At 40.3% G+C, this 18103-nt stretch overlaps 2 protein-coding genes and 1 long non-coding RNA gene across 6 annotated transcripts in view; 1 reads left to right on the plus strand and 2 right to left on the minus strand.

Moving 5' to 3' along the window:
- Nucleotides 1-5533, minus strand: part of mta2 (metastasis associated 1 family, member 2) — a 30164-nt gene extending 24631 nt beyond the window's left edge. Inside the window, exon 1 of one of the 2 annotated variants that reach the window (XM_037758023.1) lies at nt 5078-5533. In XM_037758023.1, the coding sequence (XP_037613951.1) occupies nt 5078-5105 (28 nt within the window). In that variant the 5' untranslated portion in view covers nt 5106-5533. The remainder of the gene's footprint in view (nt 1-5077) is intronic. The other variant, XM_037758024.1, reaches the window with a different exon arrangement.
- On the plus strand, nt 911-7328 carry LOC119481262. The gene is made up of 4 exons (XR_005205153.1): nt 911-925; nt 5034-5038; nt 6201-6207; nt 7204-7328. It is a non-coding gene; the product is annotated as an uncharacterized LOC119481262 (long non-coding RNA).
- Nucleotides 7329-8857: 1529 nt separating this feature from the next.
- The window catches only part of eml3 (EMAP like 3), a 45084-nt gene continuing 35838 nt past the window's right edge, over nt 8858-18103 (minus strand). For all 3 annotated transcript variants that reach the window (XM_037758603.1, XM_037758602.1, XM_037758604.1), the window contains 12 exons: nt 15426-15560; nt 14928-15066; nt 14658-14809; nt 14434-14559; nt 13508-13639; nt 13224-13291; nt 12261-12349; nt 11984-12081; nt 11635-11722; nt 11447-11545; nt 11233-11363; nt 8858-9768 (listed from right to left, as the gene is read on the minus strand). In XM_037758603.1, the coding sequence (XP_037614531.1) occupies nt 9565-9768; nt 11233-11363; nt 11447-11545; nt 11635-11722; nt 11984-12081; nt 12261-12349; nt 13224-13291; nt 13508-13639; nt 14434-14559; nt 14658-14809; nt 14928-15066; nt 15426-15560 (1461 nt within the window). In that variant the 3' untranslated portion in view covers nt 8858-9564. The remainder of the gene's footprint in view (nt 9769-11232; nt 11364-11446; nt 11546-11634; nt 11723-11983; nt 12082-12260; nt 12350-13223; nt 13292-13507; nt 13640-14433; nt 14560-14657; nt 14810-14927; nt 15067-15425; nt 15561-18103) is intronic.

Below are 18103 nucleotides of genomic sequence, written 5' to 3' on the forward strand. Positions count from 1 at the left end.
TTTAATAACCGCCACAGTCTCTGAACATATGAGACTTACTGGTTTTGAGGTTTTTTGGTTTTGGTCTGTGAGTTTCCTGGGCCGTTAAACCAGCGGCTAGAAAAGCTGCGCCGGTTAAAATAGAAACACTTTGTCAAAATTTTATAATTCTCAATTTATCAGTTATAGGTCAGATATATATTGTATATCGCAATGTAGCCTAAAAACGCTGAGACATTATTTTAAAGCCGTATCACCCAGCCCTAGTTGCAGCTCTAATTGTTTTTATTATTTTTTGTAAATATGTTCAGATTTAATGATAGTGAATATGGGCTCACAATACCAGCTGTTAACAGCTGCTGACAGCTTTAACTGAGAGATGTCAGCCTTTAAAATATTGATCAAGCCTACCATTCATTCATCCTACAACTACCACAGACACAGCGCCTCCTTGTAGTGTTTGATGCAGCTCTGCACAGCAGTGTGGCTTCACGTCAAGCTCCATCTGGTCCTCCCACAAGCAGGGACAGAGAGCCTCGGGAGGATATCAGTGGCTTTCTGATGCATCATCACAAGCGGAGATGGAGAAGGAACGATCCAGACAGGGAGAGGATTTCTTGCTCTACTTAGCACACTGATGAGGAGCCCGACCAGAAAAGCATCACCTCCTTGTTCACAGTGAAGGAACACAACAGCACCACATTACATAACACTGGCTGAAGCACCAAAAGGGGATCTGCACTCTCATGTGCTCTCGAAAGACATAGTGATGGTGAACGTAGGGAGTTATCTTTTATATTCCAGCCCTCCATGTCTACTTCTTGCCCAGTGGGACAAATTAAAGAATGATCCTGTTCCAGCAGCACTGAGGCCAGTTTAGAGTATCAATGAACAAGGGGGCTGACGGATCAATGATCCGTGAATAAAACACACTGGATTTCAGACGGTTCACACCATCTACCCTTCAGGAAAAAAAACCACATCTCAGCTAAACCTGACGTTCAGTATAATCACAGAAGGGATTCAGGGATCAGGTGGTTTTATGTTAATGTATATAAGTATTAGAGGGTTGAAAAAAAAAGATCTAAAAAAGAAAGTGTCTGCCGAGGAGCTGCTGAGGCAGCCGTGAGTGTTTGTTGTGGACGTATGCGGCTGGAGTGGCGCAGTATGCTGGGTGCTTGAGGGTGAATGAAGAGGAGGAAGCCCTTTGACTAATCTCTGGGGAAGATAATGATCTTACATGCAGGCTGAACACTGTGTGCTTCTAGAGGACTGGTAATATAGGCGCTTGCTCATACAGAACTGCCTGCACCAGTCAGCTGCAACAACAGAAATCCTTATTGAACGCAAAAACCCATGGACACTTGCTCCATATAAATATGAACTCATTCTGACAGATTAAAGTCAAACATTGCCAGTAATACCTACATTACAAAATACATTTTGTTTCTTTATGGTTTCTGCATTACCAAACAACTCAACCCTGTTTCTGTGTGGGCTACTTAAAAATATTTTTTCATCATTAAGTCATTACATAATCACATGCTTGTTGCTGACTGCAATATGTTCTGGGCTAGACTTAGCATTACACTGTAACATTTTTATTTGCCACACCACACTGCATTCCTGCTGTGGAAATTCCACGGCACACTCATGATCCAGCAAGCTGGCAAAAAAATACAACTTAGCCTGAGAGACCCAGCAGCTGCCTGTTGACTGTACACAAAGACGGACACATCACAAGTCCTTTATGAAGAGCTCTGAGCAGCAAGCCTCTGTGTCTGTCCATCTTTACAGGTCTCATGCACACACATTATTTTAACTATGTGCACTGGACAGAAATATTATAGGGCTGACCCGAATGCTTCGAAGCTTCGACCGTTGCCATGGTAATTGACCTCCAAATCAGTATTCGAGTTTCTTTAAAGTACGTTAGATTAATGTATAAATCCCCAAATAGCCCATGAAATGAGGAATAATCCCACAGTTCATATTCAACATGAATTATTATTAGTTATTCTCAGTCGGATATCGGCGTTTGTTGTGTATAGAAGTACGTGTGTGTACATTAGTGCGGCAGAGGCACTGTCCCGGGCACTGAAACGGGGGAGATGAAGACAGACAGACAGACAGAAGAACATATCAGCCTGTTGCACCACGAAGCGGAGCTTCAAATACCTTTGAATATTGCTTTCAGCGTTGAAGTCCAAAAAATGGTATTCGGAACAGCCCTACAATATAAACATACCTGTTCCATATATGAAACTATCCTTGGTTGGAAAAGGGAACTAGACATCAGAGATGTCAATGTAAACACAAACAGTAACCAGACAGACATCTTCGCTGGGGAACAGCTCTTGAAATAATCCAATAAAACCCCAATATCATTTATTAGTTTAAGTTGTTTTATGCAAATTGATCCATAAGCATACATTACACATTGAATGAAGAATTGAAAAAAAATAATAATTGTGTTAATAATCAATACCTGAATTTTCATAAAAGCCCAATATATCAGTCCATTCTACCAGTCTGCCACTAACACCGACAAGAGGTGCTATTGCTATCTATCTGCTGTGGATATGTTCCAGACTCAGTGTACAAACTGAGACATGATGCACAATGTAAAAAACGATGTATGCGATTATAACATTATACAAAAGAGTGCTAACATAAAGCACTAAAATAGCAGAGCATATTCTGCAGGAGTAGTGTTTAATCAGCATGACCTAAATAGCACCACATACTCTCTTGTGTGACCTTACACAGCATTAAGACCGTCACACTGTCTCAATTCAACCATCTCAGGCTCAAAGAAGGTACACCAAGTCCTTACATCGTTATTAATGATTAGCCTATAGACAATTAAGGTTAGCACTGAAAAGACGAGGCGACAGACCACTGTAAAGTAATTGTGCATATCGCAGGATCGATGAAACTGAGGGGGGGAAACAGCGGAGGCAATACCGGTAGCAGCTTAGCCGTCTCTACCGGCGTCTCGCTTCTCTCTCCACAATAATGGTGACGTGAAATTCACCACATTTTACTGTATAATACAAACATATGTCCTAATTTAATTGTGCTGAGATGCTACGGTGATCCATCCAGAGGCAAAGTAGAGGTGCATAATGAAATGAGGTCTCACCGACACAGACACACTGGTAGCAAGTTCAGCTAACTTTAGTTACGTGTTTCACTTGCCGGTGTTTCGTTGTAACTACTGGTATAATGCGATGTAACGTTAGTTCCTCTTATTAAACTATCCATTAACGTGCTAGTATCTCAAGAAGCAATCACCACACCGGCCAACACATGACCACATACAGTTAGCTAGCACGGCTAACGCTATTTGGTTGCATATGAAGTGATATGGTGGAGGCAATAATGAAACTAACCCACCCCACCGACAAAAGCTAGCCAGCTTTAGCTACTATCTACCCCCAAGACGTCTCTACAATTGGTTTGATGCTGACCTCTCAACAGCTAACTTAGCAGTTTATGCTAACTAGCATGCATTTTCTAGGATGTTACCATATGTACACAATCCACGACCCAGAACATGTGACAAATTACGGTAGTTTTCTCGTACTTGCTACTATAAAGAACAATTCGGCAAACTTTATTATCCACTGGGGTGCTTTTATTTCAAATTAAACACCAACTTTCTACAATTGGTTTGGTTGCTGACCTCTCAACAGCTAACTAGCAGTTTATGCTAACTAGCATGTTCACTCTCTAGGATGCTACCATATGTAAACACTCCACGACCAAATTTAAACAAATTACGGCTGCTTTCTGTTACTTACACCTATAAAGAACAATTCGGCAAACTTTATTAACCACTGGGGTGCTTTTATTTCAAATTAAACACCAACTTTCTACAATTGGTTTGATTGCTGACCTCTCAACAGCTAACTAGCATGTTCACTTTCTAGGATGTTACCATATGTACACACTCCACGACCAAAATGTGACAAATTATGGTTGTTTTCGCTTACTTAAAACTATAAATAACAATTCGGCAAACTTTATTATCCGATAGGGTGCTTTTATTTCAAATTATACACCAACTTTCACAACCGGTTCATGCTGCTTCAGCAGCCAACCATAGTGGGGGTAACGTTTTTTTTTTTTATTCGTATTTTTACGAGAATAAAGTCATACATTTACAAGAAAAAAAGTCGTAAAATTATGAGAATAAAGTCGTATTTTTACAAAAAATAAAGTCATACATTTACAAGAAAAAAAGTCGTAAAATTATGAGAATAAAGTCGTAATTTTACGAGAAAAAAGTAATATTATTACAGGAATAAAGTCATAAATTTACAAGAAAAAAAGTAGTAAAATTATGAAGATAAAGTAGTATTTTTACAAGAAAAAAGTCGTAAAATTATGAGAATAAAGTCGTAATTTTAAAGGAAAAAAAGTAGTATTATTACAGGAATAAAGTCATACATTTACAAGAAAAAAGTCGTTAAATTATGAAAATAAAGACGTATTTTTAAAATAAAAAAGTCGTAAAATTATGAGAATAACTCATAAATTTACAAGAAAAAAAGTCTTAAAATTATTAGGATAAAGTCGTATTATTACAAGAATAAAGTAATAAATTTACAAGAAAAAAAGTCGTAAAATTATGAGAATAAAATCATAATTTTTACAAGAAAAAAGTCGTAAAATTATGAGAATAAATTCGTAATAAAGTCATAAATGTACAAGAAAAAAAGTCGTAAAATGATGAGAATAAAGTCGTAATTTTAGACTTCTTCCATGCAAGAGTGGACGCACGTAACAGACGTTAGCAGAGAGCTAGCATTAGTTAGCTGCTAACAGACAGCTAGCAGCTAACTAATGCTAGTTAGCAGCTAGCATTAGTTAGCTGCTAACAGGGAGCTAGTTAGCTGTCTGTTAGCAGCTAACTAATGCTACCAGACAGCTAGCAGCTAACTAATGCTAGCTCTCTGTTAGCATTAGTTAGCCGCTAACAGACAGCTAGCGGCTAAGCTAACTAGCTTAGCCACCTAGCTAGTGAACAATCACGTTGTGTGTGTGAGTGTGTGTCTCTGTGTGTGTGTTAATAATGTAAAACATGTCTTACCTCCCACTCGGTACATGTTGGCCGCCATTCTCTGTAACCTTTAATCAGTGAAGCAGTCCCCGGTTATTCCCCCCGGCTCGGGTAATAAAAGAGGTCGATGTGGATGTGTTTTATTCCTTCATGTATCGTAGACAACCTCCCGCCGTGAAACAAAGCCGGCTCCCGGACACAACAAGCCAGAGAGAGATGAGATGTGGCGGTAAAAAGTTTAAAGTTTCCGTTAGTAACGTTCCGGAGGTTAAATCACCCAGAAGATCTTCTTTGTTTTCGGTCCCTCCGACACGACCTTCTCCTCTCCTCTTCCTCACTCACTCACACTCTCTCATTCACACACACACACAGCTAGCCTGTCTCTTACTCCACTCTTCCTCCCATCCTCCGCTCCCAGCTTCATCCTCCTCTTCTTCACCTCCGCTCAGTTCACAGCACACACACACACACACACAGAGTACACACACACACTCACACACACACTCTGACTGGCCCCCTTCGGTCGTGCGCACGTCGTCATCTTCGGAAGTTGTCGGCAATCTCCGGTAATCTCACAATTAACTTTTTTGGGGTTTAATAAATATGATGGAGTATTAGAGCCACATTGAGGGGAAATAAAGTCATAATATTACGAGACAAAAGTCATAGATTTAGGAGAAAAAAAGTCGTAAAATTACGAGGATAAAGTTGTAATTTTAGGAGAAAAAAAATCGTGAAATTAAAGTCGTAATTTTAAGAGAATAAAGTCGTAATCTTACGAAAATAAAGTCATAAATTTACAAGAATTTTTTTTTTAATTATAAGAATAAAGTCGTAATATTACGAGAATAAAGTCATAAATTTAGGTAAAAAAAAGTCGTAAAATTACGAGGATAAAGTTGCAATTTTAGGAGAAAAAAAATCGTAAAATTAAAGTCGTAATTTTAAGAGAATAAAGTCGTAAATTTACAAGAATTTTTTTTTTAATTATAAGAATAAAGTCATAATTTTACTAGAATAAAGTTGTAATTTTACGAGAAAAAAAGTTGTATTATTACGAGAATAAAGTCATAGATTTACAAGAAAAAAGAGATCTTGGTAGAGTTACCATCTTAATTGCGTTTACTCTGCTGATCATGGATAGGGGGCAAAGTCTTCCAGTAGCAGTGTTTTAATTTATCAAATAGCTTCTAATGAATTTAATTTGAGCAAAAGTTTTAGAATCTTTTGGAGATTTGAAATCCTAAATATGTGATGTAGGGGAGAGTGGGGTAAGATGAGCCAGTGGGTAAGTTGACCCACCCCCTCTATCTTGGCAACTGTGATTATGTTTTGTCATGTGACCATTATTTTAGGAAGTACCCATCATTTCTATCTTGCTGTGATGGAGTTAAGCACATGGGAGAAGTAGGAAGTACTTTTTTACACCAAAAATATTTTTTTCCCAGTCAAAGTAAATTTTCTGCATGTCAGGAATAATGGATGTTAGATCAAAGCAATTTATCCAGGTCTAAAAAAATATATTATACATGTTGGTGATTTACTAAGATATAACACCATGTTAATCCCTTCGCTAAAGATTAGCCTGAATTGCTAAACTAGGCCATTTTTTCCAAAATGGTAGCTATGGGGCAAAGTGAGCCAAAGGCTCACTAATATTCTACTGTTATTCCGAGCCACTGGCTCAATTTACCCCACCATAAATTAACCAAATGAATTATCTGAAGTATAAAATGGTATTACCGTTGAGTGTTACACAACTTGGTTTGATTTTTTATATGTTAACCTTTATAGAAGAGGGAGATAAAGGAAGTAAAAACAGTTGGTTATAGTGGAACAGCAGAGGCAAAGAGGGTCCTCACAGAGGAGGTAGAGAAGGAGCTTGCAGACCATATCAAGAAGCTGGCTGAACAGTTCCACGGCCTTACTCCAAAGAAATGCTGTGAACTGGCATTGGAATCGGCAGAAAGAAACAACATTCCTGTCCCCAACAACTGGAAAGAGCAGGGTTTAGCAGGTAGGCCTAGGTCAAACCAAAGACCAAGACGAAAATCACAGCGTACAGCAGTTCTGAGGAGAGTGTGATGCCATCCCATTTGATGACACTTCTGAGCATGAGAGTTCTAATGATGAGAGAAGTGAATCAGACATCACAGATCTGTTAGTTGGTGACTTTGTCATAGTAAACTTTGTATCCAAAGGCAGGAGCTACCATTACATTGGCTTGGTTGAGAGCCTGGAGGGCAACGAAGTGAGTGCAAGATTTCGCAGAAGAATCCGGGGGAACACTTGACGTGAGAAGCCCACCTTTGCATTCAAGGAAAAGGATGAGGCATCTTTTCTGCTGAGTGATGTGCTGAAGGAGCTACCTCAACCTCAAAAGGCTGGAGGAACTGCAAGGAGGGAGCAACAGTTCATATTTCCCTGCAACCTTGACGACTGGAATATAGTCGAATATTGAATGATATTTTGATTGTTCAATGGTCTTGAAACTCACTGGTGGTTTGTTCTCACAAGTTCATAACTGTGAAACTGTTTGTTAACACACTTATGCTGAGGTTTAAACTTAAAAACTCAGATGTTCAGTTTACCCCACGATGGCTCAACTTACCCACTGACTCGGATCAACTTACCCCTTACCTGGGGCAAGTTGAGCCACAGGAGCACTTTTTTTGGGAAGGTCATTTTTTTCAGACAGCTTTGTTATAGATGCATGCTGATCATTTCATTTGATAGGAGAGATCCTGAATTTAAGGTTCATGTTTTCATTTTACTTCTGTCTCATTTTTCCTAACCTCGAGGACAGCATAAGTAAAAATTGGCTCATCTTACCCCACTCTCCCCTAATCCTGAACAACCCAATGCATTTCTATAAATTAAACTAGGAGCAAAATCAGCCCCACCATTAAAATGATGCTTTCATGTTAATACATAAGTAATCATAATCCAGTTGTTTAATATATATTAAAGGTCACATATCGTAAAAAGTGAGATTTTCATGTCTTTTATAATATAAATTTAAGTGTGATATAAATACTGTGAAAAGTATCGAAACTCTCAATCCATGGAGAAATAAACACAGCCCGTATTCAGAAACTGTGCCTTTGAAACAAGCCGTCAGGATTTCTGTCCATTTGTGATGTCACAAATCTACAATATTTAGACCATTTCGTAGTTTTAAAGGTAAATATTCTAAATGTGTCCCAGTTTATTTCCTGTTGCAGTATATCTGAAGGACATCAGCTGACAGGAAGTAAACATGGACCAAAGCTGTTGCCTAGCAACGCAATTCCGTTGAAATGCACTAAAACAGAGCGTTTCAGAAAGATTGTAAATACAGGCATATTCAGGCAGACAGTATGAGAAAAATAAAGTTTTTTTTAACATTACAGCATGTCAACATGTTCTAGTAGAAACCGAAAATACAGGTATGAACCTGAAAATGAGAATAATATGGGACCTTTAAACTAAAAGTGTCCATTCTGCATTATGAGTACTTTCATTTAGTTACTTAGCATGTATTTTATTTATAATACTTCAGTAAAGAATCAGAGTACTTCTTTCACCACTGTTGAGGGCGTCCTGACCCTGAGGTTTGAGACCACTGACCTGTTATCTTCTCCTCTGAAAAGACTTTTATAGCAAAGTTTCATTAAGTTTCATTAGCTGAAGTGAATTGGAAGATCCTACTGTACTTGTGGGATTTCAGTGTTTGGGAACATGCATTTCCTCAACAAGCACACACACAGAACGAACAGCACACAGTTCCTGGAGCAGCACTGCCCACTAGTGACACTTGACACACAATACACTTTTCCAGTCTTCAGTTATTTATTGGGAGCTTGACAGATACAACATCACATTATTCCCAAATGCTCTCTTAAATATATAAAACTGTACTAAAGTAATCATATTTCAAGTGTACTGATCTACTGTTAAGAGATGATAATTAGTCAGAAATGATTTCATTGGAACAGGTTTGTCACAGTCTGTCAGATGCAAGCGTAAAAACAGCTTCAATATTAGCTGAGAAGTCGACCACACACTGCTTAAAATATGTAAAAGCATTATGCAAAACGTCTTTATAGGCCCAATGGCGTACGCCACGTTGCAGCACTTTGGTAAGTTTGATAAAAGGAGATGGAGTAACACACAGGAATGTTCACTGAAACCAAAGTCTTTGTCACCATAGAAGTCGAGTCATGTTCTGTACCAGCAAACATTAGATGACCACCTCTACTGATCCTCACCACAACAGAAAGACTCTGTGTTAAGGGAAGAAACACACTGTCCAGTTTCACAAGGATTTACAGGATTATGGAGGAGTGTAAATGTAATGTGGACATTCCTCCTGGAGAGGATTCCTCTACATGTTCTGTATGAAACTGAGGCAGCAGTGGCACCACAGAGGCCCGGCTGAGCCCATAACCACCGCTGCTGTCCACTGACTGACACGCCTCTCTGGCTCTGTAAACACTCCCCCCCCCTCTGTCACTGTTAATAACGCGTGTCACTTCTTAGCTGGTGGCAGGTTCTGGAGAGCTGGTGGAGGTGGACGAGGCCGAGGCCGAGAACAGCCTCTCCCTGCTTTCGCCCCCGATCACCCTCCACTGGAGGATGCAAGTGTCCTTCCCGCCCATGGAGAGGAGGTGGGAGTCGTTGTGGGTGAAGCAGACGTTGGTGACGTGGCTGCCGTGGCCCTCGTACTTGTGGCTCGGTGCCTGGAGAGGAGAGAAGAGTCCACTCTTTATCACCACAGTGTAAACCCCAGTAGGGAGGGACGGGAGGGTCATTGGATAAATCATTGGGACATATTGCATGGTTTTACTTTAAAAAAAATTGAAGTTTTTTATATAATGGGAGGAGGGCCAGAAGAAATAAAGTTGGTCTGGAGTGTCTATGATAAAAATGAGAATTTTATTGACACAAATTTGAAAGGCTCTCGTAGCCATTTCGCATTGATTTTTAAGAAGATCGCTAACTTTCCAAGGCACCAGGCATCAGTACCACCGGATGCTATGTTCCTCATGACCGGAATAAACTGCAAAACAAAATGAAGTTAAAGATTTATTCCCCTCAGAGACTTCAAGGTTCAACATGCTGACATTATTTATAATATTTGTGACTGTTTGAATTAGTGTATGTGTGTATGATGACTGCTTTGTGTGACTGACTTAGTGTCTTAGTGAGACTTCCTGAATAGATACAGCTTAACTAACTGAAATCAAGCTTAATACTAAGTATACCTCTGTGTTTTGTTTTGTTATTAGGTGCTGTAGATCGATTCAAATATTTAATCGCGATTAATCACGATTGTCCATAGTTAATCTCGACTGATTGCAAGTTAACCACATTTTTTTATCTGTTAAAAATGCACCTTAAAAGGAGATTTGTCAAGTATTTAATACTCTTATCAACATGGGAGTGGACAAATATGCTGCTATATGCAAATATATGTATATATTTATTACTGGAAATCAATTAACAACACAAAATAATGCCAAATATTGTCCAGAAACCCTCATAGGTACTGAAAACCGAAATATTGATTGTGTCAATGCGTTAAAGAAATAAGTGGTGTTAAAACAAATTAGTGTTAACGGGTTATTATCACGTTAACGTTGACAGCCGTAATAACTAACGATTGCCTTCTACTAGCAAAGAGTGATGCAAGGAAGGCTCTGAAATCATAAGGAGCTGCTGAGATACTTACCAGAAATACTATAATCACGAAAAAAGCGTCCGTTTTGCTGATTTCAGCAGTGTATGTATGATGTACTGTATGTGTGTTTAGATTTGTATAAATTATGAGTCTGCAAATAGATGTTCCCTCACTAAATCTGACCTGGAGACAGGATGATGAAACTGCCATTTTCTGTTTGCTGTCAACAAACACAGTTTTGAATAACTGAAATTAAACTAGTTACATTACGCAAAGCACCTTGACAGTCCTACTTATATTCTCCTGCATCCAGGAATCACTCAGCACTCACTCAGTTTACTGATGGTGTCAGCCAACAACAGCAGCCATTAAAGGCGTCAGAAAGTTATTATGGTTAACAGGTTTTTCCTCTTCATGTTAACGAAGCAGCTACAGAACGATGTTTGTGTTTCATGTGAAGGCAGCCAAAGTAGACCAAATGGGTTGACCTTTACAGTGGTGTATACACAGTATGAGCTGGTACCTTGGGTTTAGGACAGGGGTACTGGAAGAGGTGGACTTTACAGAAGTCATCCGCCACGGCCACCAGCCTCTCGCTGTGAGAGCGACACAGGGCGTTGATGTCTGTGCCATCAGAGCCCTCCAACCACACACCTGCAACACCGCAGCAACACAAAGTCAGCAATCTGACACAATAAAATACCAGCACGTAAAAGCAGAGTAGTAGAGTATCTCACCTATGACATGGAAGCCCAGCACACAGGTATAGGAGGCCCACTCTCTGTCTTTGCTCTCAAAGCGATTCCTCAACAGTTTACAGCCCCCCGCTATGTCCCCTGTCAGAACACATTCATCTTCACAGTCACAACAGGAGACTGACACACTCACTGAGGAGTTACGTACAAAATGACACTTGTTCACTTACAGTAGAGGATCTCGTAGTCGCCGGAATTAGACATGATGTACTTTCCATCTTTGGACCAATCCAGGTGAGTTATGAAGCTAGAGTGACCCTGATTGGACAGATAAGCAGAGGCAGAGTCACATAATGATCTATAACCCCACTGTGAAATCAGAGGGAGAAGAGAAAATATAGAATATCACCAGACTTATACCTTAAATCTGGTGAATGAACTGAGTAGTTAGCCATAGCAGTGATAACCACCGCGGCCAAACAGGCACAGACCAATAAAACACTTCCAGAAAGTCAGACTGGATCAAGAGAAAATCAACCAATGGGAACCTTTTAGACACAGATTTGATATTTAACTCACATTACATTTCCCGAAGCGGGTGTAACGTCGGCCACTCTCGGTCACAGTGTAGATGTAGATGAAGTTATCATGAGATCCAACGGCTAAGAAGCTTCCATCTGAGAACACAAGAGGCCATTCATGCAGTTAAAGGGGGGATTTCCACAATAGTTTTCTCTTCCATGCCTTCTTCATTCAGTAGGCTGATGTTCTGGCTTCGTCAAACACTGGCCCGTTATTACATTTTAGATTATGATCAGAGTAGTTGGACAGCAAAGCGCTGGTACTGAAGTCTGACCTGGCGAGTATCTCATGACAGACAGCTGCTCGTTCCCATCAGTGGAGTCAGAGACCACCTCTGTGGTCAGCAGGTCCAGGACCAACCACCTGGGAGTGTTACAGAGGCAGGTAGAGACTCATCAGTAAAGACAACTGACTGGACAGCAGCCAGCTCTTTAGTCTGTCACATCTATGTAATGGCATAGAGACTATATACGTTCTCCTCTGTAAACTACATCTATTGCATAGTTCAACATTGTGGGACATATGCTGAGTGACAGCCCCCCTCATTTGCATAATGAGGCAGAAATGTAAAAAAGAAATGTGTAAAGAAAAGAATGCAGAAATAAATACGTCTAGGGAAATAAAAATGGGTGAAATGCAAAGGGCAAATCGTGCAGAAATAAATAAATAAATGCATAAATATAAACATTTAAAAAAAAAAGTAAAAATAAATAAATTAAATAAATTCTAAAATAAATGAGTAAATAAAAAATAAATGCAACAATACATAAATAAATAGGGGAATTAATACAAAGATAAATAAATAAATGAAAAAAAATGTAATCAGAAATATCAATTTATGTCACATTTTATCAATTAATTAATGGCTACATTTATTTTTAATATTATTTTGCTACATTTAATGACATAATCATTTTTTAAATAAAGCCATTTATTTATTTATTCATTTATTTTTGGCAGGTTATTAAACCTGCGGCAATCAATATTTTTATATTATGATTAAATATATAACGTGAAAGATGTCCCTCGTAGTGATGGACCTACAGAGAATTATTAACTACAGTTCCTCTCCGCTCTCAGAGCCTTTTTCCATCTGAACATCTCACTCTTGGAAAGAAAGTAAATAAACATAATTCCAAAAATTATTCCTTTAAAACGTTATTACATACTGCATATATTGATTAAAAAAGATCTAGTGTAGTAAGTATAACAGTGTAGGGACGTTGTGTTGTATTACCTTCCTGTGCTGAGGCCGGCTGAAACCACTGATCCATTAGGGCAGAAATCAGCACACAAGCCGTACTCCTGTCAGACACACAGGACAAGTTAACAGTGTGTGTGTGTGTGTGTGTGTGTGTGTGTGTGTGTGTGTGTGTGTGTGTGTGTGTGTGTGTGTGTGTGTTTGTGTGTGTCATCTCTGGAAGGAGTATCCATGTGTTTTATACAAATATCCCTGCTGTCAGTCAGCTGAACAATATGTTGATTGTAAATAACTTCAGTGCATAAGGAGTGTCCTCCTACCTCCAGGGTGATGCTCCAGTCCAGCTTGTGTTCCTCTGTTTTCCACAAACACACCTGCCTGTCGTGGCCACAGGTGAGGAAGATGTTCTGAGAGGGGTGTGTAGCCAGCCCCCACATCTCATCTACATGACCCTGAGACACAGAAACACACGCATCTCATCTTGTTCAACGTACATTGAAATGAAGAGCTAAATGCTACTTCCATGTGCTTTTGTAGATATTCTGTATATGGTTCAGTAACAGTATATTGTATCTTGCATCACAAGCACTTGGGCATTTTGAAAAATGCCCATTTAAAAAAAAAAAATGATAATTTATATATTAAAATTACATCATTTTTTTCTCAGCTTTTAGGATTCATCTTCAATTTAATTTTTCGAATTGACCACAAAAATAAAATAAAATAAAAAGAAGAAGAACGCTGAATACACTTTAAATATGTGGCTTATTTAAATGTCTACAAGCCGTGCTGTATATTAAATATGTGTGCAGGTTGCAGTGATCACAGCAGCTTCTAGGGGCCACTAGCAGAGCTTTAGACTGGAGTTGTGCTCTCATTCTGGAAGTGGTTTCAGTTTCCCACACTAAAAGTCAAAATGAGCAGGAAGCCAAATTCCAGTGGTCAGTAGAGACGTTGCTACGATTCACTCTGATGCCAGCTGTTGACTGTAATCTGTTGGATCTAAACACACTGAATGCATGTGGATACAAGATACTCTGGGCTGGATTAACACGTTAGAGGACCATGGACCCCCCCATTCCTCCCAATAACTGTGCATTGTGTGCGTGTTTGCTGCATTTATTGTGACCACCATTCCCTTAACATTGGTACAGTCCATACAATAGTTTCAATCCAAGAATATCTAACCCTAAAAAAGCATCCAAAATCTTGACAGTGCTAATGTACAGCTAGATCATTAGCGTACCTGCACTATGGCCACGAATCCGTCTGAGAAGGTGCCTCTGAGGATGGCGTTACGGGTTGTACCAACTAATACTTCCTCCCCATCCACGTCAGCGATGGTACGGACCGCTCCATAGTTCTCTGGAATCTGGACAAATAATCCCATTAATCAAGAAGCCTCTCCCTCTGACTGCAACACAGAGACCCCTCCACCAACAGCATCACACACATACAGCTGTGTTTCACCTCACACTCTCTCTCGGGTGCCAGGTCGGCGCTCCAGCGGATGATCTTACGGTCCTTCCCCCCTCCGCTGAGCAGAGCGCCACCCCGCAGGGCGCACAGGGTGAACACGCTGCCTTCATGGGCTCTGGTCTGTCGCATGATCTGGAAGGTCTCTGTGGGAAATAAACCTCTTTATCAGTGTTCATAGAGACCAAGGCAATTTGCCTATATCATTGTTTATCATTATGGCTGTCAAAGTCAACGCGATAATAACTGATCTACAGCACTGACCTTTGGCTCCTTTACCAAGCGTTTTGACATCCGCGGCAGATTTCCCCCACGTCAGGATGTTTCCTTCAGAGTCTCCGGTCAGAACATCTCCAGTCAGACTGAACATAAAGCACTGGATGAACTTGGGCTTCTTGTATTTCTGAAAAAGATTGGTTTTAGAACAATAATTGAATACGTTGTTAGTACAGGTGTCTTAATAAATATTTGCTTTAGTATAATACACATTTGAGCAGTTCACTTTAATCAGATTTACACCTTAGATTAGTCCAGATTATTATTATCAGTCCAGAACTATTTGCACTCTTCAGAATCAATATGGTTACTCTCAATTTTCAGTTCTCTTTGTTTATGCTCCTTACTTCCCTTTTTGACCTCAAATTGAGGAAGCTGCAAACTTTATTTTGTAGTACTTGCTCATACTCAGACAATAGGGGGAACTGAAGTGAAGTGAAAGAAACAGAATATTAGCAAAACATGTTTAAACCGTCTGTGTCTTACTCCAAAGATGCCTTGTTTCTTGGTGAACTGTCCCGCAATGAGCGTCCAGAAGTAGACGTGGGATTTACCGCAGGTGATGATGTTGGTGCTGTCGCTGGGGTTGAACTCCACGGCGAACACGGCCTCGTTGGTGTTCTGGAAACACGACACACACAAAACACGTGTTTAGCACAATAGACTGCTCCTTCAGTGGAGCCTTTGTCACACGGAAACATCTGAATCTACAACATCGAGAATAAATGAGACGCTTTTTTTTTCAACACTTCAATTTAAGGTCCTGCAACAGGTTTTAAAAGAGCAGGGAACACCCTGAGTTTGTTATGGTGCCTCAGATTTCCTCATTAACACATTGCTGATGTTTTAAAATGAACACATTAAACACACGCTCAACATATTGTGGTGTTGTAAAGTTACTATGGATAAAATGTTAGGGTTTATCAGAGCTTATTCACTGAGAACAGCTGCCTGCTGCTACTTCTAGAAGACGAGGCTGATATGGTGAGAACGGTGTAAAGCTCTCTGATGTGTTTTTTAATAGAACGGTGAGACGAAACCAAAACAGTTAAGCTGTGGGCTGTAAAACCCAAAACAATGAGATAAAAGAGGCTAAAAAGCTTAGTAGACCTAAGGGGCCCTATCTTACACCCAGCGTATAGCGGCACACAGCGCAGCGCAACTGTCATTGCTACTTTCAGACCGACGCAGTTGTAATTTTCCCGCCCAGCACAGCACATTGTGTAAATAGCAAATGTACTTGTTGTTGGTCTTAAAACGAGGTGTGGTCAGGCACTTTGTTGGCGCGTTGCTAACTTGAGGAAGCAGGAAGTGATGCCGCCATTGAACAACAAAAAACTGGTCTAAAGTCTGGCGCTTCATTATGGTTCATTATTCAGATAGTAAGATGTGCCTACAGGCAGGTTCACAACACGATACACTCTGCTTGTTACACACACAGGGACACAGCAGCTCCTCCTCCTCCTCAGTTAAACACAGTGTCAACTCTAGAACGATGTTTTTATTTATGTTATGGAAAACAGTAAATTCAGGCGGCAGGTGACAATTCAGAATATTGTGGAATATAACGAAGAAAGGCTCTCAGGCATTCTGTGCTGCTCAACCTGCAGCGCTCTCAGAGCTTGACCACAAAGATCAGGGTGCACACACGGCTCCGTGGCGTCTCCTCTCATCATCCTAAACGGCGGCGTTTTGAGGCCGATGGATCTGCGCGGTACGCAGCCTCTCCAGCAGCACCCGGCTGTACACCTTTGCGTAACGCACCTCTGGAGGATTCCGCTCAGCCGGTCTGAACCACAGTTTTCCTTATTTATAAATACATATTTATCATATTTGGCCTCGTGCTTATTATCATATAATGAATTTAACCTGCACCGGTTAAACAGAAGAATAAGAATCGTTGTGTTTTCGTTAGCTCACAATGAGGCCTTGATATCTACATAGGGAGCGGGTCTTCTTCATGGAGTCCGCCATGTTTCTACAGTCCTATAGGCCTGCTCCTTTTGTTCAACTCATATTTTCTAAAGAACTCTAAAGAGAACCATGAGGGATTTTTTCTCCTGAGATGTTTTTTGCCACCAGGTACAGACACACAAACTGCACACACACAGTCCCAGCGGCAGGTCTTCAGTGATCGTGTCTACAGTACGGACAAAAAGTACAGAAGCATCATTTCTACACAAAAAGCTCCATTCATGGCCGTGCTGTAAAGCAGCATATGGACTATTCCACTGCTGTGGAGCTGGAAGGGGGGGGGGTATAATTATGTTGTTCCTGTTGGATGAACTGGTATGTTTATACAGTACGGGTCAGCACTGGGCTGCCGGCCCACTCTGGATGCTACCATCCACAGAACACAAGTCGTTGGATGAGCCCATTAAACTCCTGACTAGAGATGATCTACAGTACAACAGCCACCTACTATACGTTCCCACTGCTGCATTAGAGAACACACGCACACACATCCATACAGCTGGACAAATTCACCCTATAAAATATTTACACTGTTGCCATGACAGCCGCGCTGAAATTGCTCTCATGGAAGTTGAGGCGTTTTGGGATAAAAGCCCATAAAAGCATAGCAGAGACACCCCCCCACCCCCTTCCCACCTCCTCCTCCTTAATCTCTCCAAACAGACCTCCTTTATAGAGAGAGCATCTACACATTCAGCATGGGCATCTGCCACTGCGTTCACATTAAACAGCCTGGCTGATTCTCACGCTTTAACTTCAGCTGAAGGATGTCATTGTTTCTGGAGGGATTATGAATCCCTGCGCTGACTGATAATACCAGAAATGTCTTGATGATTGTAAAAGCGTATCACCCGAAAAGCAGAACAGTAATGAAAACTGTTAAAGGGAACAGAGCAACATTTGGGGAACTAGGGTGGTTTGTTGCTCAGAGACAGATGAGACGGACAACACCGGTTTAATGTTTAATGAGGGAGATGTAGTCGCTTCAGAGCATGTTTAGCTTAGCTTAGCTCGAATGCTAAAAACACTATTCACCAACCGTTCTTAAGAAGACATTTCTTCTTAAACGCATTAACACAATCGATATTTCGGAGGTTGTAGCAGGCTCAGTTTTAAAGCTAGAATGAAGATACTGGTATCATATGAAACTAGAAAACCTAAAGAATCCATTGGTACCATCTATGTCATAC

The sequence above is a fragment of the Sebastes umbrosus genome, chromosome 22 (genome assembly GCF_015220745.1).
Source record: "Sebastes umbrosus isolate fSebUmb1 chromosome 22, fSebUmb1.pri, whole genome shotgun sequence".
Taxonomy (NCBI): Eukaryota; Metazoa; Chordata; class Actinopteri; order Perciformes; family Sebastidae; genus Sebastes; species Sebastes umbrosus.